The 22,649-nt window shown below is 45.8% G+C and overlaps 1 protein-coding gene across 2 annotated transcripts in view; it reads right to left on the reverse strand.

The window, feature by feature from the left end:
- The window catches only part of LOC115085471 (uncharacterized protein MG328 homolog), a 401,953-nt gene that overhangs the window by 227,350 nt on the left and 151,954 nt on the right, over positions 1 to 22,649 (reverse strand). For both annotated transcript variants that reach the window (XM_029591537.1, XM_029591536.1), the window contains exon 4: positions 20,410 to 20,488. In XM_029591537.1, the coding sequence (XP_029447397.1) occupies positions 20,410 to 20,488 (79 nt within the window). The remainder of the gene's footprint in view (positions 1 to 20,409; positions 20,489 to 22,649) is intronic.

Here is a 22,649-nt window from a genome sequence, read left to right on the forward strand (position 1 = left end):
ATGTGTGGGCAGTATGGAAGAAAGCATGCAGTTGTTGCTTTGGTTCCCTGCATGGGCAAGTGACTGGGCTCAAGTTGTCACCTGCAACCCTTATGAAACCATAGATGTGTGCATGTTTTTCCTCTTCTCCTTCCCCCACCCCCTTCCACATTTCAGAAGTAATTCTCTTACTTGGGTGGCCTATGCCCCTGCAGCAAATATTTATTTAGAATTAGGAATACTCTTATAAAAGCCAAAAGTCCACAACAAACAACAAACAAAGATTTGGCTAAAGAGAGAACTCTATATATGTTCTCTAGCAACCATCATACATAGCCACTAAGCTGAGTGGCTTATATATGCAAGCTCGTATGGCTACTGGGCTTGAATAATCATCGGTTGCTGAGAATCTTGGAAAGTGCTGCCACTAGGTGCCAAACAACTACCGTGTGAGCACTTATCTGATTCCACATGTAGAAGATTAATGCATATAACCCTGAAGGGCTGCTCCAACACTGCGGTGTTTCGGAGTGTTAGACTCCTTCCTCAGGGATCCTTCAGGATTTGCTTATGGTACTGTGTGGAAACAAAAAACAGTTCTTAAATATGCCTACGGGGCTAAAAGAGACAATGGAACAACAACCAGCCTGATATTGTTCCATTGTCTCTTTTAGCCCCGTAGGCATATTTAAGAACTGTTTTTTGTTTCCACACAGTACCATAAGCACATCCTGAAGGATCCCTGAGGAAGGAGTCTAACACTCCGAAACACCGCAGTGTTGGAGCAGCCCTTCAGGGTTATATGCATTAATCTTCTACATGTGGAATCAGATAAGTGCTTACACGGTAGTTGTTTGGCACCTAGTGGCAGCACTTTCCAAGATTCTCAGCAACCGATGATTATTCAAGCCCAGTAGCCATACGAGCTTGCATATATAAGCCACTCAGCTTACTGTGGCCATGTATGATGGTTGCTAGAGAACATATATAGAGTTCTCTCTTTAGCCAAATCTTTGTTTGTTGCAAATATTTATTTGCCATCAGAGTCCCTGGCTGAGGAATATGTGATGCACCTCTGGTTTAATGAAATCTTTTGTCTCTTGCTTTCAGAAGCACAGTAAACCCATGGTATGCATACAGAAATGAAAACAACAGGAGTGGTACACAAAAAGAAAAGAAGATAAAAAATAGAGATAAAAAGATATTAAATATAAAAAATTTAAAATTTTAATATTAATGAAAACTAAAATACATTAAAGACCAAAAATCAAACATAAAATTAACATATTATGGATTCAATACACCTGAAATGTCCAATTTAAAGTTGATCCAAGGGGAACAACAGTTCTTATTTCAAAAATGAACCGTTTCATAAGAACATAAGCCATGCCATACTGGGACAGACCAAGGGTCGATCAAGCCCAGTATCCTGTTTCCAACAGTGGCCAATCCAAGTCATAAGTACCTGGCAAGTACCCAAACATTAGATAAATCACAAGCTACTATTGCTTATTAATTACCGTAATAGCAGTTTATGGATGTTTCCTCTAGGAACTTATCCAAACCTTTTAAAAACCCAATTAACTGCTGTAACCACATCCTCTGGCAATGAGTGAAAAAGAATTTTCTTCGATTTGTTTTAAATGAGCTACTTGCTAACTTCATGGAGTGCCCCCTGGGACTTCTATTAACTGAGAGATTAAATAACCGATTTACATTAACTTGTTCAAGTCCTTTCATGATTTTGTAGGCTTCTATCATATCCCCCCTCAGTCTCTTCTTCAAACTGAACAGCCCTAACTTCTTTAGCCTTTCCTCTTAGAGCAACTGTTCGATGCCCCTCATCATTTTGGTCACCCTTCTCTGCACTTTCTCCAGTGCAGCTATATCCTTTTTGAGATGCAGTGACCAGAATTGCACACAGTATTCAAGATGCGGTTTCACCATGGAATAATACAGAGGCATTATAACATCCTCTGTTTTATTTGCCATTCCCTTCCTAATAATTCCTAACATTGTTTGATTTTTTGATCATCACAGCACACTGAGCTAACGATTTTAATGTATTATCTACTATTACACCTAGATCTTTTCCCTTTCTTTTCTCTTAATAAAATAGCATCCTGGTTTCCTCCTCTCCACTTTAGCCTCACAGCCTTCAGTACATAAAATCTCACATCTTCAAACTGATGGTCATATGCTATATAGTGTTCCACTATGGGTGCTTCCATAATTTTCCTTTCAATACAGCTTTTGTGTTCTGATAAACTTATCCTCAATTTCATTTTAGTTTTACTAATGTACAGCAACCTACAAGGGCATTGAATCACATAGACAACATTTTGTGTATTGCAGTTGGAGAAATCATACAAAACATATTTTTTGGATGTAAAAGGGTGAACAAAATTTTTGGTCTGGGGACAAAGCGAACAACCACCACACTTGAAATGCCACCTAGGTTTCCTTTTAATAACATTCATCACTGAATCTAATGCTGAATGAACAAGCATGTTTCTAAGATTTTGCCCTCTTATGTACGAAACAGACCTTATTTTTGTAATAATCTAGGTCCTGGATGATGTACCAATGTTTACATAATATGTTGCTGATACCTGTTGCAAGCTATGAAAATTTCAATAAACATACAGCTTTTTCATTTTTTTTTGTCTGTTCTTTCTAATAATACATTTCTATCGCTCTGTAGTTCTGCTTGTAACCCTGTGAAATACATTGCTCAGGATACCCTCTTAACATAAAGCTCTTCTTCATCTGCTTAGCTCTAATATAGCAAATGTTGCTTACCTGTAACAGGTGTTTTCACAGGACAGCAGGATGTTAGTCCTCACATATGGGTGACATCACAGGATGGAGCCCAATCACAGAACACTTTTGTCAAAGTTTCCAGAACTTTGACTGGCCCCTACTGGGCATGCCCAGCATGACACTAACCCTGCAGCCAGCAGGGGTCCCCCTTCAGCCTTATTTGAAAGCTACAGGCAGTGCCGAAAAATAAAACAACAAAACTTTACGAACCCAACACCGCGGGGCGGCGGGTAGGTTTCGTGAGGACTAACATCCTGCTGTCCTGTAAGAACACCTGTTACAGGTAAGCAACATTTGCTTTCTCACAGGACAAGCAGGATGGTAGTCCTCACATTTGGGTGAATACCAAGCTGAGGATGTCCGAACAGCACCAAATGTACCCAACTGCGTGCAACAGGCACAACAACTGGGGTGGAATTTGGCAGAGGGCGTCCTTAACCCCACCGGGCAGGTGGAAGGGTGTTGGTACGTCACGATGGAAACAGGTTACGCAGGACCGACTGGTCGAAGATGGAATCTTGTCTTCCGGCTTTGTCCAAGCAATAGTGGGCTGCGAAAGTGTGGAGAGAACTCCAGGTGGCAGCCCTGCAAATGTCAGGAAGCGGCACCGATTGTAGGTGTGCTACTGAAGTCGCCATGGCCCTCACAGAGTGTGCTTTAACACGGACTTGAAAAGGAATGCCTGCTTGCTGATAGCAAAGAGATATGCAGTCTGCCAACCAGGAGGAGAGAGTCTGCTTACCCACAGGGTGCCCTAATTTGTTGGGATGGAAAGAGACAAATAACTGAGTGCTCTTCCTGTGGGCAACTGTACGGTCTAGGTAGAATGCTAGAGCCCGTTTACAGTCAAGGGTATGCAAAGCCTGTTCCCCTGGATTGGAGTGGGGCCTGGGAAAGAAGATAGGTAGTATGATGGATTGATTAATGTGAAACTCCGAAACTACCTTAGGTAAGAACTTAGGGTGAGTGCGAAGTACCTCCCGGTCCTGCAGGAGTTTAGTGTAAGGCGGATAGGTAACTAGGGCCTGTAACTCACTAACCCTGCGAGCTGCAGTGATAGCCAAAAGGAAAATCACTTTCCATGTGAGATATTTTAGGTCACAGGAGTGAAGAGGCTCGAATGGTGGTTTCATGAGCCGACCGAAAACCAGATTAAGCTCCCAAGAAGGGGCCGGAGGACATAAAGGTGGCTTGATATGGAGCAAGCCTTTCAGAAAATGTGTTACGAGGAGTGTTACTGATATAGGAACATCCCAGACACCTTTATGGAAGGCGGCTACCGCACTGACATGCATTCTGATGGAAGAGGTCTTTAGACCTGACTCCGATAAATGCCAGAGATAGTCCAAAAACCTTGGGATTGGACAAAAAAAAGGATCAAGGGATTGCGAAGAGCACCATGATGTATACCTTTTCCATTTATAGGAATAAGATTTTCTTGTGGAAGGCTTCCGTGAAGCAATCAGGACACGAGAAACCGAATCTGAAAGGTTAAGTGGTTGAAGGATTAACCCTTCAACATCCATGCCGTCAGAGACAAGGCCTGAAGATTGGGATGGCGTAGACATCCGTCGTTCTGAGTGATCAGAAGCGGGTCCGTTCCCAAGGGAATGTGCCTGCGGATGGAAAGATCCTGGAGTATGGGAAACCACACTTGGCATGGCCAGTGAGGTGCTATCAGGATCATGGTTCTCTTGTCCTGACGGAGCTTCACGAGAGTCTTCGAGAGAAGAGGAAGTGGAGGGAATGCATAAAGCAAACCAGTTGCCCACGAGAGGGAGAATGCATCTCTGGGCTGAGAGTGTTTGCTGCGAATGAGGGAGCAGTAATTGTCCACTTTGTGGTTCTGAGGAGACGCAAAGAGGTCTGTCTGGGGATAACCCCATTGTTGGAAGATGAAGGTCACTACCGAGGGGTTGAGAGACCACTCGTGCGGTTGGAAGACACGACTCAGTTTGTCTGCCAAGACATTGTGCACTCCCGGCAAGTAGGTGGCCCTGAGGTACATCGAGAGGGAGAGCGCTTCCGCCCAAATCTGCGCAGCTTCCTGACACAGAAGGAAGGAGCCTGTGCCTCCCTGCTTGTTGATGTACCACATAGCCACCTGGTTGTCCATCTGAATCAGGATGACGTGATTTGATAAGCAATCCTGAAAAGCTCTGAGAGCATATCGCATTGCTCGAAGCTCCAGGAAATTTATCTGGTGTTTGGCTTCCTCTGGAGACCAAGATCCTTGTGTCTGCAGATTGTTCACATGGGCTCCCCACCCGAGGTTGGATGCGTCGGTGGTGAGAATGAGTTGAGGATCTGGTACTTGAAAGGGCAGTCCCTAGAGGAGATTGTTCTGATCTTTCCACCAGGCGAGAGACAGACGGAGTGAGTCGGTGATGTGGACAGAGGCTGAACAGCTTGAATCCATTGTGACCTCAGAGTCCAATGCATGAGCCTCATGGCCAGGCGGGCCATTGGTGTGACATGGATTGAGGACGCCATGTGTCCGAGAAGGACGAGGAATTGTCGAGCTGTTGCTGTATACTGAGACTGCAACTGGTGAGTGAGAGACACAAGGGTTAGTGCTCGTTGTTGAGGTAGAAATGCTTTTGCCTGCAAGGTGTCCAAGTCTGCCCCAATGAATGACAAGGTTTGAGATGGGACTAAATAGGATTTCTCGTAATTGACGAGAAATCCTAGAGAAATTAGAGTGTGTAGGGTCAAATCGAGGGACGACCGAGCGGCTTGCTGGGTTGGGGCCCTGATTAACCAGTCGTCCAGATAGGGGTAGACGTGAACACCTTCTTTCCTGAAGAAAGCTGCGACAACTACGAGACATTTGGTAAAGACTTGTGGTGCCGATGCTAGGCCGAATGGAAGCACTCGGTATTGATAGTGCTTTGGGCCTACTAAAAACCTGAGCTACTTCCGATAAGCTGGAGATATCGCAATGTGGGTGTATGCATCCTGGAGGTCCAGAGAGCAGAGCCAGTCTCCTCTTTGCAGAAGAGGTAGAAGCGAGCCCAAGGTTACCATCTTGAACTTTTCCCGCTGGAGGTACTTGTTGAGGGCACGTAGGTCCAGAATTGGACGAACTCCCCCAGATTTTTTGGGGATCAAAAAGTACCGGGAATAGAACCCTAGGCCTTGCTGCGAAAGTGAGACAGGTTCTATTGCTCTTAACTGGAGAAGAAGGGAAACCTCCTGCTCCAGAAGGAGAGAGTAGTTGGATACTCTCCACGCTTGCAGAGGTGGTGAGTCCGGTGGAAGAACAAGAAAGTTTAGGTGGTAACCATGAGCAATGATTGCTAGCACCCATTGGTCTGTTGTGATTGATTGCCACATGCCGTGTAAGTGGCACAATCGACCTCCCACTGGTATGCTTGGCAGAGGAATCAGGCTGCTGCTCTCCAAGTGAAAGTAAAAAACCTGAAGCAGGCTCCGGCTGGGGAGCTGCTTGCGGCTTTTGCTTTCGGGCCTGGCGAGGCTGAGTTTTTTGATAAGGCCTCGTAGTTCGGGACCTTGGTGGTGGAGGATAGTACTTCCTTGGACGGAAGAATGACTTCTTAGAGTCCTTCCTGAAGGGCTATCTAGAGGGGAAGTCAGAAGGTATCGATGAGAGCTGTTTAAGGGTCTCATGATGGTCCTTTAATTCAGCCACTATTTGCTGGATCTGTTCACCGAACAGATTGTCTCCTACACAGGGCAGGTCTGATAGCCTGTCTTGTACTTCTGGGCGAAGGTCAGAAGATTTGAGCCAGGCCCAGCGTCTTGCCGAAATGGCAGCTGCAGATACTCTAGTAGAGGTGTCGAAGATATCGTAAGCTGTTCTTATCTCATGCTTTCCTGCCTCAAACCCCTTGTTGACAAGGATTTGAAGCTATTCTTGGAATTGGTCAGGCAGGGTTTCAGAGAAGTCCTGTATCTGCTTGAAAATGACCCTGTTGTATTGGGTCATGTACAGCTGGTAAGAAGCAATTCTGGAGATGAGCATGGCCCCTTGGAACACTCGTCGACCAATATTGTCTAGGAACTTGTGTTCCTTAACAGGAGGGGTAGAGGAGTGAGGCTTCGTCCTTTTTGCTTTCTTTTGAGCCGATTCTACCACAACTGAGTGGTGGTCGAGCTGAGATTTTTGAAAGCCAGCGGCTGACTGCACTAAATAGGTAGTGTCAGCCTTTCTGTGTACTGCAGCAATGGATCCAGGGTTTTCCCAGTTCTTTTTGAGGAGGTCAAGAAGTACTTGATGAATGGGAATAGAAGTGATCACTTTAGGGGCATCCAGGAAATGGAGAAGCTCCATCATCTGGGGCCTATCATCCTCCTCCGTTTGAAGCTGAACAGGGACCAAGTCAGACATTTCCTTCACAAAATTAATGAAAGAAAGGTCCTCTGGATGAGAACGCTTTCTACTTTCAGTAGGAGAGGGAGGTGAAGGTAAGTCATCGGTGTCTGTGGAAGTACCATCACCCCAGGTGTCATAAAGATCAGCAGGCTGACCTATAGGACAAGAAGGAGGTTGGATACCCGAAGGCCCCAGCTGAGGCTCCGAGAAAATCGAAGGAATCACCAGGGGCACCGTGGACGCCCTGGAGGGCATCGGTGCTGGCATCGATGGCGCCGATGTGATCGCCCCCGATGAATGAATCGGTGGCGAGGGACGACATGGCATCGATGGCTGAGGCAATACCCCCGAAGGAGGAATGCGGAACGGTGTTTCTCCTCCCGATGAAGCTGTCAACGGGAAGCGCACCGGAGCCATTGGAGACCCATGAATCACCGGTGGAAGGGCGGTCATGAGCGCCTCCATCCGGGATAGCAGCGGTGCCAGCGCTGCTGGAATCGGGTCGGTGACCGGTTCCACTCTCGGTGCCGATGTCGGTGCTGGAGGAACGTGGAGCCGTTGCATCGCCTTGTCAATGGCCTCCTGGACCAGCCGGTCCAGTTCTTCCCGGAGACCTGGAGCAAGCAGCCCCGGCTCCGTGACGGAAGAGGGAGGTGGAGGCACAGTCGGAGGGACCACCTTTACAGGCGGAATTGCGACTCCCAAACCCTGATCGAGTGAGGGTGGCCTCGATGTCCCGGTCGCAGGAATGGTCGGTGCCGTTCCTGGACCGGGCTTCTTTGATGGTGGCTCGGTCGGTGATTTCGCTCCCTCGACGGTCCGAGACTTACAATGCTGATGGCGATGTTTCTCCCTACGATCCCCTCGATCTTGAGGGGGAGAAACGGGAGTCGATGGCCGTGAAGACGTCGATGGCGGGCGGTTACCGGACGGTTGTCGATGGTGGTGCGACTTTGACGGTGCCGGTTCCGATGACGTCGATGCAATGGACGGCGTCGGGGTGTGAGCACGGAAGAGGAGTCCCATCTTCTCCATTCTGGCTTTGCTTCCTTTTGGTGTCATGAGGGCACATTTGGTGCAAGTCAGGACATCATGCTCACGGCCCTAACACATTACACAGACTCCATGAGGGTCTGTGACAGACATGGTGCGAGTACAGTCCGGGCAACGACGAAACTCCGACGCCATGGCCATAGAAAAAATCGAGCCGCGGTACGGTCAACGGCCAGTAGGCCGCGAGGGCCAAACTTGATGGTAATCGACGAAAGACAGTCAAAAACTTACCGGAGTACGGCGGCCTGAGAAAAGTTGAGGAGGGACCCCTGTGGGGCAATTTAAATTTAATTAACTCCGTGAGGAAAATTCCTGTCAGGAATCTCTTCAGAGCTCCTAAACCGCGAGGCTACTGCTGCGCGGAAAAAAGAAGACTGAAGGGGGACCCCTGCTGGCTGCAGGGTTAATGCCATGCTGGGCATGCCCAGTAGGGGCCAGTCAAAGTTCTGGAAACTTTGATAAAAGTGTTTCGTGACTGGGCTCCATCCTGTGATGTCACCCATATGTGAGGACTACCATCCTGCTTGTCCTGTGAGAACATACTCATCACCAGTGGAGCACAGTCTTTTAAGCCTTACAAGGAAATTTTCCTTTAAACATTTATAGTGTTCAGTTTGGAAATGTAATAACTTGTTACATTCAGTAGGTTTTCTATAAATTGTGGTAAAAAACTTGTCATTTGCACCTTTTCTAATCAATATATCTAAATATGGGATTTCAACATTATTACTTTTCATTTGAAGTTTCAAATTGGGATCCCTTTGGTTAAGCCAATGATAAAGTGCATGCAGTTGCTCTGAATCCATATTCAATAAAATCAAAATATCAGCTATGTACCTTTTCCATAATTAAACATAATTAAGATCATAAGAAAATGCCATACTGGGTCAGACCAAGGGTCCATCAAGCCCAGCATCCTGTTTCCAACAGTGGCCAATCCAGGCCATAAGAACCTGGCAAGTACTCAAAAACTAAGTCTATTCCATGTTACCATTGCTAATGTCAGTGGCTATTCTCTAAGTGAACTTAATAGCAGGTAATGGACTTCTCCTCCAAGAACTTATCCAATCCTTTTTTAAACACAGCTATACTAACTACACTAACCACATCCTCTGGCAACAAATTCCAGAGTTTAATTGTGCGTTGAATAAAAAAGAACTTTCTCCGATTAGTTTTAAATGTGCCCCATGCTAACTTCATGGAGTGCCCCCTAGTCTTTCTACTATCCGAAAGAGTAAATAACCGATTCACATCTACCCGTTCTAGACCTCTCATGATTTTAAACACCTCTATCATATCCCCCCTCAGTCATCTCTTCTCCAAGCTGAAAAGTCCTAACCTCTTTAGTCTTTCCTCATAGGGGAGTTGTTCCATTCCCCTTATCATTTTGGTAGCCCTTCTCTGTAGCTTCTCCATCGCAATTATATATCTTTTTTGAGATGCGGCGAACGGAATTGTACACAGTATTCAAGGTGCGGTCTCACCATGGAGCGATACAGAGGCATTATGACATTTTCCGTTTTATTCACCATTCCCTTTCTAATAATTCCCAACATTCTGTTTGCTTTTTTGACTGCCGCAGCTCACTGTACTGACGATTTCAATGTGTTATCCACTATGACACCTAGATCTCTTTCTTGGGTTGTAGCACCTAATATGGAACCCAACATTGTGTAATTATAACATGGGTTATTTTTCCCTATATGCATCACCTTGCACTTATCCACATTAAATTTCATCTGCCATTTGGATGCCCAATTTTCCAGTCTCACAAGGTCTTCCTGCAATTTATCACAATCTGCTTGTGATTTAACTACTCTGAACAATTTTGTGTCATCTGCAAATTTGATTATCTCACTCGTCGTATTTCTTTCCAGATCATTTATAAATATATTGAAAAGTAAGGGTCCCAATACAGATCCCTGAGGACTCAGAGGACTAGCTGCTGACTTTTATCACAAGTGATAAAACAAGTAAATACACCTTGTAACCATATATGGTGCCCGGATTACCAATTTATATTTTATCCATAATCAAGAGCCCCTGTGAAAAAACAAAGCAAGACCGGAGCCTTGGAAAGAGAATTTAATCAATTGGATATAATCAGCCCGATCTTGGCCAACGTTTCGCCTTTTATGGCTGGCAGCAATGCTTTTCCTCCCCCTCCAGCCACCTGTCATGTCCGTGCGGTTTGCCACAAATACATAGCCAGAGATGGAATATAGAAAGAAGCATCTTTCTTACCTATGAGCCAACCATCACCATAAAGGCTGTCCTCAAAATTTTCACACAAGCCCAATTGCCTAAGTATAAATGAATCATGCATGGCTCCCAGGCACCTGGCCACCATGTCAAGGATGCGCATTCAATCGTCACAGACCACTTTACATTGATGGAGTGGAAGAGCTTTCTGTTGCAGTACATCTCCCTGTCACGGGGTGGAATGATGGCCAAGTGAGTGCAGTCAATAGCTCCCAGAACATTGGGAATGTTTGCAAAAGCATATAAACCTCTCTTCAAGTCCATCAAGTCTTGCCTGATCCGAGGAAATATTATGCAGCGATTAATGCAGTCAGATTCCTGTGCTGACCTGGTCCAGACAGTGGGAAAAAGTGGTTTGGGACCTTTCCCCCATGACCCCTACTGTCGTTTGGAAGGAGCTGGTGGCCAACAGTTTGGTGAGGCCAGGCACAGAGTGGGACCTTTCTGTCACCAGATCCAAATCCCCTCTGATTTCTTCATATAATTCCAGGATAGTCTGAGAGTTGAGGCGATACTTGCAAACCACATAGTCCTTGCCCAGCAAGGATGTTCATAGAGAAAAGATGCAATCCTTGTATCTCCTCCACCTTGGCCACCTGCCCGTGCCTCTGCCTCCGGTGCAGGGACTTCCCTAGGAGGGCTTGGAACAGGCCTTGCCTATTCTTGAGGTGGTTGTTCCACTTCTTGTTTGTCTGTGGAGAGCCTCCCGAAGCATCCAGTATCCCCCTACAATTAAACTTGCCACAAACCTTATGGCTTTAGGAAGCTAGATCAGGTAAGAACAGGTATTTTTTACTGGGGCAGGAAGGCCTGGTAGGTGCGTCTGTTATATATCCTCTTCTTATCACGCACAATAATCACTGTGATAATATCTGAGATATCTGACACGGAAGCAAGATAAATAGTTTTTTCACCATACTGCAAAAAAAAAAAAAGGTGCAGTTATTTCCGGCATTGAATCCTGCGATAACATGCATTACTCTTTTGCACGCCACGCTAGCATACCCTCATTTCTATTTACTCCACACAACTCCTCCCACTTCAATACTCAATTTTTAATTTGTATATGCATGTTGTGTTGCGTTATGGCATGTGATAAGTCCCTAAGGCGAAATGATAAATGACCCTATAAGCCGGTTAAGTCTCATTAGGCCAAAGAGCTATCCTAAAGTTAGCCAGCTATATTCAATAGTATGGTTTCATTATTGCATATACATCCAAAGTTAGCCGGGTAAGTTTAGCCGGCTAACTTTGCTAGCCGGACTGTGTCTGAATATGGACCTCCATATTCATGGTTCTTATGCTCTACCTATAATCACTGTATTATATTGGAGAGTTTGATGGTCCATGCTATTCCTTTATCAGCATATGCATTCGCTAATCCAGGAAATATGGGGCAGTAATTTTACAAAATTTATAGCTTAGAGAGTAACATGTCTCCACCCTTCTATACTACTGATAGCTTTAGTGTTTGTAAGAGATATTGGAAGGACCTTCTGGCCATTTCAGGATGACAACTTGGGTGCTGACAGAATGTCTCAGTTTTTTATGAGTTGTACTTTTGACAACTTAATAAGTAAGCGGCCTATCTTTTTTCATTTTTTTCAGATTAGACATTATGGAAGTAATTTTCAAAAAGATTTACGCGCATAAATGGACTTTTGAAAATTGCTTTTACTCCATAGGGCTAAATTTTAAAAAGATTTTACGAGCATAAGTGAGTTTTTGAAAATTACTATGATATATGCTACTTTTACATGTGTTCTCCTTTGTTTTGAGCCCTCTTAACCTGAAACGTTTGACTGAAGAATCTTTTGTGTTTGAACAAGTTATTTTTTATTAAATGGGTAATAAGGGATTGAATTCATGTTTATATAGAGTTTTAGCTAAGTATTTGTCTGCTCCTCATCATTATATAAAGGGTTGAGAAGAGATTTTGGGGCAGCATGATTATAGGATTTTTTGGCCACTGATTTGGAGAGATACTTATTATTCTGTTTTGGTGAATACACAGCTAAAGATCTTGCTAAGATCATATCTAACCCTTGTTAGGATTAGTAAAGGGGATGCTTCTGTTTCTCCACTTTGCTGGTGTAATTGCAGAATGGATGGCTCCTTTTGTCATATTTTGTGGGATTGCCCCTTTATCAAAACCTTTTGGACTGAGATAGCAAATGTTGCTTACCTGATGTAACAGGTGTTCTCACAGGACAGCAGGATGTTAGTCCTCACAGATGGTTGTCCTCACAAATGGGTGACATCGAGGATGGAGCCCACCACGGAAAACTTCTGTCAAAGTTTAAACAGAACTTTGACTGGCCCCTACTGGGCATGCCCAGCAAGGCACTGACCCTGCAGCCAGCAGGGGTCTCCCTTCAGTCTGATTTTCAAAGCTACAGGCAGTGCCTAGAAAGTAAAAATAAAACGAACCCAACACCGCGGGGAGGCGGGCGGGTTTCGTGAGGACTAACATCCTGCTGTCCTGTGAGAACACCTGTTACATCAGGTAAGCAACATTTGCTTTCTCACAGGACAAGCAGGATGGTTGTCCTCACAAATGGGTGAGTACCGAGCTGAGGATGTCCCGACTTGCACCAAATGTACCCAACGGTGTGCAGCAAGCACAATAAGTGAGGAGAAATTTGGGAAAGGGCATCCGCACCCAACCGGGTAGGTGGAAGGGTGTTGGTACATCAGGTTGGAAAAAGGTTACGCAAGACAGACTGGCCGAAGATGGAGTCCTGTCTTCCAGCTTTGTCCAAACAATAATGGGCTGCAAAGGTATGGAGAGAACTCCAGGTTGCAGCTTTGCAGATGTCAGGAAGCGGCACCGATCGAAGGTGTGCCACTGACGTCGCCATGGCCCTCACAGAGTGTGCTTTAACACGGTCTTGAAAAGGAATGCCAGCTTGCTGATAGCAAAAAGAAATGCAGTCCGCCAACCAGGAAGAAAGAGCCTGCTTACCCACAGGTTGTCCCAGCTTATTAGGATGGAAAGAGACGAATAATTGAGTGCTCTTCCTATGGGAAACTGTACGGTCTAGGTAAAAAGCTAGAGCTCGTTTACAGTCTAGGGTATGCAGGGTCTGCTCTCCAGAGTTGGAGTGGGGCCTGGGAAAAAAGATAGGTAGTATGATGGATTGATTGATATGAAACTCAGAAACTACCTTAGGTAAAAATTTAGGATGAGTGCGGAGTACCGCCCGGTCCTGCAGGAGCTTAGTGTAAGGCGGATAGGTAACTAGGGCCTGCAATTCACTAACCCTGCGAGCTGAAGTGATAGCCAAGAGGAATAACACTTTCCATGTGAGATACTTTAACTCACAGGAGTGCAGAGGTTCGAAAGGAGGTTTCATTAGACGACCAAGAACCAGGTTAAGGTCCCAAGATGGGGCCGGAGGACATAAGGGTGGCTTCAGATGGAGCAAGTCTTTAAGAAAACGGGTTACTAGGGGTTGTACTGAAATAGGGACACCCTGTACACCTTTATGGAAGGCGGCTACCGCACTGACATGCATTCTGATAGAAGAGGTTTTAAGACCTGATTCAGAGAGATGCCATAAATAGTCCAAGAATTTGGAGATTGGACAGGAAAGGGGATCAAGGGACTGAGAAGTGCACCATGATGTGTACCTTTTCCATTTGTATGAGTAAGACTTTCTTGTGGAAGGCTTTCGTGAAGCTATCAGGACCCGAGAAACGGAATCTGAAAGGTTGAAAGGCTGAAGGACTAACCTTTCAACATCCATGCCGTCAGGGACAAGGCTTGGAGGTTGGGATGGAGGAGGCATCCGTCGTTTTGAGTGAGCAGATGCGGGTCCTTTCCCAGAGGAATGTGCCTGCGGATGGAGAGATCCTGGAGTATTGGAAACCATACTTGGCGTGGCCAGTAGGGTGCTATTAGGATCATGGTTCCCCCGTCGTGGCGTAGCTTCACGAGAGTCTTTGACACAAGAGGAAGTGGAGGGAATGCATAGAGCAGACCGGTTGTCCACTTGAGGGAGAATGCATCCCTCGGCCGAGAGTGCTGGCTCCGAATGAGAGAGCAGTAATCGTCCACTTTGTGGTTCTGAGGGGACGCAAAGAGGTCTATGCGGGGAGAACCCCACTTGTGAAACAGAGAGGTCGTTACCAGAGGATCGAGTGACCACTCGTGTGGTTGGAAGACACGGCTCAGCTGGTCTGCCAATACATTGTCTACTCCCGGCAGGTAAGTGGCCCTGAGGTACATGGAGTGGGAGAGGGGCTTCCGCCCAGATCTGCGCAGCTTCCTGACACAGAAGGAAGGAGCCTGTGCCTCCCTGCTTGTTTATGTACCACATGGCCACTTGGTTGTCCGTCTGGATTAAGATTATCTGATGAAAGAGATGATCTTTGAAAGTGCGGAGCGCATAGCGGATTGCTCGAAGTTCCAGGAAATTGATCTGGTGTTCGGCTTCCTCTTTGGACCATAACCCTTGGGTTTGAAAGTCGTCCACATGGGCTCCCCAACCGATGTGAGAAGCGTCGGTGGTTAGGATTACTTGCGGTTCCGGTGGAAGAAAGGGTAAGCCCTGAAGGAGGTTGACCTGAGTCGTCCACCAGGTTAAGGATAGGCGCAGCGCTTGTGTGACTGTGACTATGGAGGACAGAGGCTGAAAAGCTTGAATCCATTGGTGTCGTAGAGTCCATTGTGTTACTCTCATGGCTAGTCGGGTCATGGGAGTGACTTGAACCGAGGATGCCATGTGCCCTAGGAGAATGAGGAACTGGCGAGCCGTGGCAGTGTTCTGAGACTGGAGCTGGCGAGCCAGGGACATTAGGGTGTGGACCCTCTGAAGAGGAAGGTAAGCCTTTGCCTGTAAGGTGTCCAAGTCTGCCCCAATGAAGGATAAGGTTTGAGACGGGACTAAGCAAGATTTCTCGTAATTGACGAGAAACCCTAAGGAAAGGAGTGTTTGAATTGTCAATTTTAGGGAGGATTGAGCTATCTGCTGGGTGGAGGCCCTGATTAGCCAATCGTCCAGGTATGGGTAGACGTGGACACCTTCCTTCCTTAGGAATGCTGCTACCACTACGAGACATTTGGTAAAGACTCGTGGGGCAGAAGCTAGACCGAAAGGTAGGACACGGTATTGATAATGGTCGTGGCCTACTAGAAACCGCAGATATTTGCGATGGGATTGTGTGATCGCAATGTGGGTATAAGCGTCCTTGAGGTCGAGAGAGCACAGCCAATCCCCTCTTTGTAGCAGAGGGAGCAGCGCGCCTAGGGTTACCATTTTGAACTTCTCTTTTTGAAGGTATTTGTTGAGGGCTCGAAGGTCCAAAATGGGACGTAGTCCCCCTGATTTCTTTGGTATTAGGAAGTATCTGGAATAGAATCCCGTGCCTCGTTGAGAGGGAGGAACGGGTTCTATAGCATTTGATTGCAGAAGAAGGGATACTTCCTGTTGTAATTGAGCCAAATGGGTGGATAGACTCCACGCTTGAAGAGGCGGGGAGTCTGCCGGAAGAGATATGAAGTTGAGGTGGTAACCCTGTGCGATAATTGTTAGCACCCACTGATCTGAGGTGATCTGCAACCAAGGTTGTAAAAAATGGTACAGTCGACCTCCTACAGGGATGTCCGGAAGAGGGGTTTGGCATGTGTTCCCTACAGGGGAGTCAAAGTCCAGCCGCAGGCCCAGGAGGAGGGGCTACAGTAGGCCTTTGTTTCCTAGGCTGACGCGGCTGAGGCCTAGTAGAGGATCGAGCTGGACGAGGCCTGGCCGATGGAGGATAATAACGGCGTGGTCGAAAGAATGACTTCTTAGAGTCTTTCTTTTGCGGTTGCTTGGAGGTCAGCTCAGGTGGGACAGATGAGAGTTGTTTCAACGTCTCATGGTGGTCTTTCAACTCCGCCACAATCTGCTGAATTTGCTCTCCAAACAAATTATCGCCTAAGCAGGGTAAATCAGCAAGACGATCCTGAACCTCTGGGCGAAGGTTGGATGATTTTAACCAAGCCCAACGTCTGGCTGAGATAGCTGTGGCTGAAACTTTTGTGGAAGCATCGAATATGTCGTAGGCAGTCCTAATCTCGTGCTTCCCTGCCTCAAATCCCTTGTGAAGAAGGGCTTGAAGCTGCGGTTGGTATTGGTCTGGTAACGTGTCAGCATAGTCTTGCATCTGCTTAAGGATGGCTCTGTTGTACTGAGTCATATAAAGTTGATATGAAGCTATGCGTGAAATCAACATAGCTCCATGATAGACTTTCCGTCCAACACTATCTAGGAACTTGTTGTCCCTGGTAGGCGGGGTAGAAGAGTGTGGCTTAAGACGCTTGGCCTTCTTCTGCGCGGACTCAACCACAACAGAGCGATGATCCAGTTGAGGTTTTTGGAAACCTGGTGCTGACTGGACAAGGTAGGTGGAGTCAGCTTTTTTGTTAACTGGGGACACTGATGAAGGAGATTCCCAGTTTTTCTTGAGCAGATCCAAAAACACCTGGTGTATAGGGATGGAAGCGATGATTTTTGGAGCATCCAGAAATTGAAGGAGTTCCATCATCTGGTGTCTGTCATCAGCTTCAGATTGTAGTTGAAAAGGTACAACTTCTGACATCTCTTTCACAAAATTAATGAAAGAGAGATCCTCAGGAGGAGATCTTTTTCTACTCTCTGTAGGAGATGGAGGCGAAGGCAAATCCGTGTCAGAAGATGTATCATCATCATCACCCCAGGTATCGTAGGGATCAAGTGGGGTTTGTAACCCTGATGGACCTGGCTGAGGCTCTAAAGGCATCGATGGAAACCGAGGTGGAATCGGTGCCGTAGGTGGAACCAGAAATGGCATCGATGGCTTCGGTGCTGTCGATGGAATCGGTGCCTGGCGTGGAATGGATGGAACCAAAGGATATATCGGCGGAGATATACCAGAAGGCACCGATGGAACCACCCCGGAAGGAGGAATCCGGAACGGTGTTTCTCCTGCCGATGAAAATCCAGTCGGAGACGGTGGAGTAGCGGTGCTAGCGCTTGTATCAACGGCTCGGTGGTCGGTTCCCTCCTCGGTGGCGAAGCCGGTGCCGGTGTCGGTGCCGGGGGCGGCACTGGGACCGGTGCCGGAGACGGTGCCGATGGAGGTTGCAATTTCTTCATCGCTTTCTCGATGGCCTCCTGGACCAGCCGGTCCAGTTCTGCCCGGAGACCAGGGGTAACCATACCCGGCTCGACGGGAGAGGGAGGCTGAGGCAGGGCCGGAGGGACCACCGTAACCGGTGGGATCACGGCCCCCGCACTCCGGGAGGGTGAGGGTTTCCTCGATGCCTGCGAACGAGACGTGGAGGGTGTCCGGTCTGTTCGCGGCTTCTTTGTCGGTGGCTCGGCTTGAGCAGAGGTCGATGGCTGTGGATCCTCGACAGGCCGAGATTTGTGCCGTCGATTAGCGGTTGCTTTTCCTTCCGATCCCCTCGCCCATCCGGGGAAGGGACGGGAGTCGACGGCCGAGAAGAAGCGATCGATGGCGGACGGTCACCGGAGGGTTGACGATGATGGTACAACTTCGACGGTGCCGGTTCCGATGACGTCGATGCTATCGATGGCGTTGGGGTGGGTGCATGGAAGAGGAGCCCCATCTTCTCCATCCTGGCTTTGCGACCCTTGGGTGTCATTAAGGCACATGTGGTGCAAGTCAGGACATCATGCTCACTACCCAAACACATCACACAAACCCTGTGGGGGTCTGTGATGGACATAGTCCGGGTACAATCCGGACAACGGCGGAACCCCGTTGCCATGGCCTGAAGCCAAAATTTAGGCTGGGGATCGGTAAGTGCAACAGCCTCAAGGGCCAAATTCGACGGTAGTCGATGGAAAAAGGCAAAAAACTTACCGGGTTCCGTAAGATGACTAAAAATTTGTCGAAGGGAGACCCCTGAGGGGCAAATTTTCTTAGGAAATTAATTTCCAAATTCCTGTCAGGAACGTGGTTAGAGAGCTCCTTTCACCGCGTGGCAACTGCTGCGCGGAAAAAAGAAGACTGAAGGGAGACCCCTGCTGGCTGCAGGGTCAGTGCCTTGCTGGGCATGCCCAGTAGGGGCCAGTCAAAGTTCTGTTTAAACTTTGACAGAAGTTTTCCGTGGTGGGCTCCATCCTCGATGTCACCCATTTGTGAGGACAACCATCTGTGAGGACAACCATCCTGCTTGTCCTGTGAGAAACATAATTCCATTGCCAAGACTACAGGGCTGAATTTATCCCTATCAATGTCAGTCTTCTTCTTGAGGGAAGATGTACAGGACAATGCCCCTGTGAGACTAAAGTGATTACTTCAACATCCAATAGCTGGAGTCTCTAGGGTAGTCCTTATCACCACACTTTTAGACTCCGAACCGCAAGGAGACACCATGAAGAATTTGGAGAGGGAAATGGCCAAATCTAGAGAATACCCTTTTCTGAACAATATCTGCTGTAGTGTGGGTCCACTTCCTGGAAAACAGAAGGCAATCACCCACTGGGATTACTTCAGAGGGGCACAAATGATTCTCACTGGGTCAGTTGGGGAGCCAGATACTCCGATATTATTAGACCTGGACATCCTCACCCTCCAAAAGGACTGAGTCTTATCCCAAAACCAATTTTACTCAGTTGAAGACTGCCTTCCCAGTCACAGTGGCAAGAGGACCCAATCCGTTCTCCTTGCTCTCAAATGCCTCCCAGCATGTATTCAATATCAATTGCAGGGCTATAATCTGTTGTCCCTCCCACTCTCAAATATCTCCCGATGCTGCAGCGTTGAGAGACAATTAAAGGGCTAGAAATGCAATGTGAATTTAAATGTCCCTTATCCAATCAAAGGGAACGTGAATCTTGGACATCACTACGTAAGATAGCACCCCTCGTATCTTACTTGCAATAAATATAAACCTAAAAGAGAACTACTGTTAGTATGTTTGCAAGCTACCAAGGAGGTGAGTAGCGCTTTTAGACAAATGCTAAAAACTTTTAAGAGTCTCTATATATACTTTCATTGTTCTCCAGGTTTTTTGTAGAATGGATGAGCAAATCCCCTGATGCAGGCACAGTGGTGCCGAAACATTGCAGTGTCAGGAGATATTTGAGATTGAATACATGCTGGGAGGTATTTGAGAGCGAGGAGAACAGATTGGGTCCTCTCACGACTGTGACTGATTATATAGTCTGTAAGGTGGATGAAAACAAAGCAGGTGCCTGATATAAGTGAAAGGTCCACAAAAATGTTGACTCTAAACTTGGGAAAGAGATCACCAAAGACGGGAATTAGACCGTTCGACCTCTTTAAAACAACATTAGCAACGAATACTTGGCGGTGGATAACTGTACAGCACATACAATTGAACAGGATAAGAGTTCCATTATCATCATCAGAAGGACATTATACAGTCGTGAACATCAGTATAAGATAAGTTATGTTTCGGTGAACTGTTTTTCACTAATTTACAGAACAGTTAAAACAATTTTTATAACACTCAGATTTGTTTTTTCGCTTCACTATTGTTTTTAGAGGGTAAATATGTATAAGATATGGTTTTTGTAATACTGGGTATGATAAAGCTAGGTTGTGTGTATATAAGTGTGATGATGATGTTGCAACATAGTGTGGGGATGGTTGCAAGTGTGTTTAAAGAGGAGGTTAAAATTTTGAGATAATTATTGTTTTGAAGTAAGAGTTAGATTTTATCTCATAATGAGATAAGTAATGTTTTAACATAATTTGTGTTCACTACTGTAAAATGGAGTTATGAATACATTTTGAACGAGAATAACATTTAAGAATTATTGACACTTTAGTGTTTATAACAATAGACTGTTCTTTTTGTGGTTTGTGATTCTGATATTTTGATAGAACAGTATAAGCGGTCTTTTGTCTGCGATAGTAAAAATAAACAATACCTTCATTTTAGCTAAAAGAACATAGACAATGATACATCAAAACTGTATAAAAATAAAAAGTACCTTCATTTTTGCTAACACTTTTTCAGCTTGTGATGTGATTTTTGGTGGGATGCTTGTAGCTTTCTTTGCTTGCTCCCTTGTTCATAGCATAAGGTTAAGAAAATATATCCTTGGTTTCAAAAATCAGTAGTTTAGTATAGTAGCTTTTAAAAAACATTTTAAAGAATAAAATACATGACAGGAAAGCAAGCTTGCTTATCGTAAATAGTGCTTTCCATAGACAGCAGGATGAATTAGCATGACACATGAATGATGTTATCCAGCAGCAGCACCAAACAGACCTCTCTTTTCAAGTTAGTACCTTTGCTGTACTGAGCATGTGTAGGAATTCTCGCTCAGGCATTGCCTCATGAGCCCCCTCAGTTGATTTGAGAGCTAATTTAGCTAGGTAGTCGACTCTCCAGGGAGGCAGGCTTATATTTAGAATGGTTAATTCATCCTGTTATCTACGGAAAACATCACAAACTTGCTTTTTCCGTCAATATGCAGGGTTGAATTAGCCATGACATGAAAGAAGTCCCAAGCTGAGGGTTGCAGCAGAGCATTTACTGATAAAGCAACTCAGAGCCCACTATGGAGAGTGGACTACTGGGTGAACAAGGCTATGCAAAACTACTTGTTCATATTTACTGTCATCCTTTGACAAATTGCACAGACAGTAATGGGATGTAAAGGTGAGTACTGATGACCAAGTTGTAGCTTTGCAGATGTCTTCAAGAGGTACAGCTCATAGATCAGATACTGATGCAACCATGGTTCTCGCTTGATAGTTTGTAATCTGGATGTCTGCTAGGGTATTGCAATATGCAATACAGTTTGATAACCAAATGGACAATGTTTACTTGGCCACTGCTATACCTAATCAGTTAGGATTGACAGAGACAAACAGCTGAGAAGCCTGACAATGTAGCTGAGTCCTTTTGTAATAAGCTAGTGCCCAAGGTGTGGAGGGCTTTTTCACCTTCTCCTGTATGTGGCCTTGGGGAAAACATAGAGAGTAAGATGGATTGATGACTATAGAAAGCTGATACTACTTTTGGTAGGAATTTTAAAACATAGAAATGACGGCAGAAGAAGACCAAACGGCCCATCCAGTCTGCCCAGCAAGCTTTAGCACTTTTTTTTTCTCTCACATATTTATCTGTTTCTCTTGGCTCTTAGTAACCTTTTTTTATTCTATTTCCCTTCCACCCCCACCATTAATGTAGAGAGCAGTGTTGGAACTGCATCTAAGTGAAATAGCTTAATTTAGTTAGGGGTATTAACCACCGCAATAAGCAAGCTACACCCATGCTTATCTGTTTATTCAGACTGTGTAATTCAGTCCTTGTTGATTGTTGCCTGAATATAGATCAACCTTTCTTCATTCTCCCCTGTCGTTGAAGCAGAGAGCCATGCTGGCTATGTATTGAAAGTGAAGTATCAGTCTTGCTCCCCTGCCATTGAAGCAGAGGACTATGCTGGATATGCGTGAAGTGTCAAACTTCCTCTCTGCCATTGAAGCAGAGAGCTATGCTGGCTTTGCATTGAAGTGAAATATCAGACTTGCTCCCCTGCCGTTGAAGCAGAGGGCTCTGCTGGATATGTGTGAATTGTCAAAATTTCCTCCCCTGCCGTTGAAGCAGAGAGCTATGCTGAATATGTGTGAATTGTCAAATTTCCTCCTCCCCTGCTGTTGAAGCAGAGGGCTCCCCTGCTTTTATGTGGTTGCAAATTCTTTTTTCCCCCCACATTTCCTCTTCCCGTTGGAGTCGCATTAATGAATAAGGATATTCAACTCCAGGTAGTAGCCATCATTCCCTCAAGCCACCCCCATGCCTCTTCTCTTCATTCACATCCTCTAGCCTTTATGGATCCACAGTATTTATCCCACGCTCCTTTGAAATCCTTCACAGTTTTGAATGTGTATACAGCTCTACTCTATTGTGGAAAAACTGTATGTAGGATGAGTAATGAACTAGAGCTTGAAGTTCACTAACATTTCTAGCTGATGTTACTGCTACTGCGAACAGTACTTTCCATGTTAGTAACTAGAGAGAAGCTGGCTCCAGTGGTTTGAAAAGTAGTTTCATGAGTTGTGCTAGGACCACATTTAAATCCCATGGAACAGGTGGTCTTGTGATTGGAGGTTTTACTTGCCTGTGGGAACGAGTGGTGATCCCTCAGGTCTGGAAGCACACATTTAGTCTGACTCCAGTCTGTTAAAAGTACTTCTATCTTTATTTTACAATTTCAATCAA

Source organism: Rhinatrema bivittatum, chromosome 2, assembly GCF_901001135.1.
Source record: "Rhinatrema bivittatum chromosome 2, aRhiBiv1.1, whole genome shotgun sequence".
NCBI lineage: Eukaryota > Metazoa > Chordata > Amphibia > Gymnophiona > Rhinatrematidae > Rhinatrema > Rhinatrema bivittatum.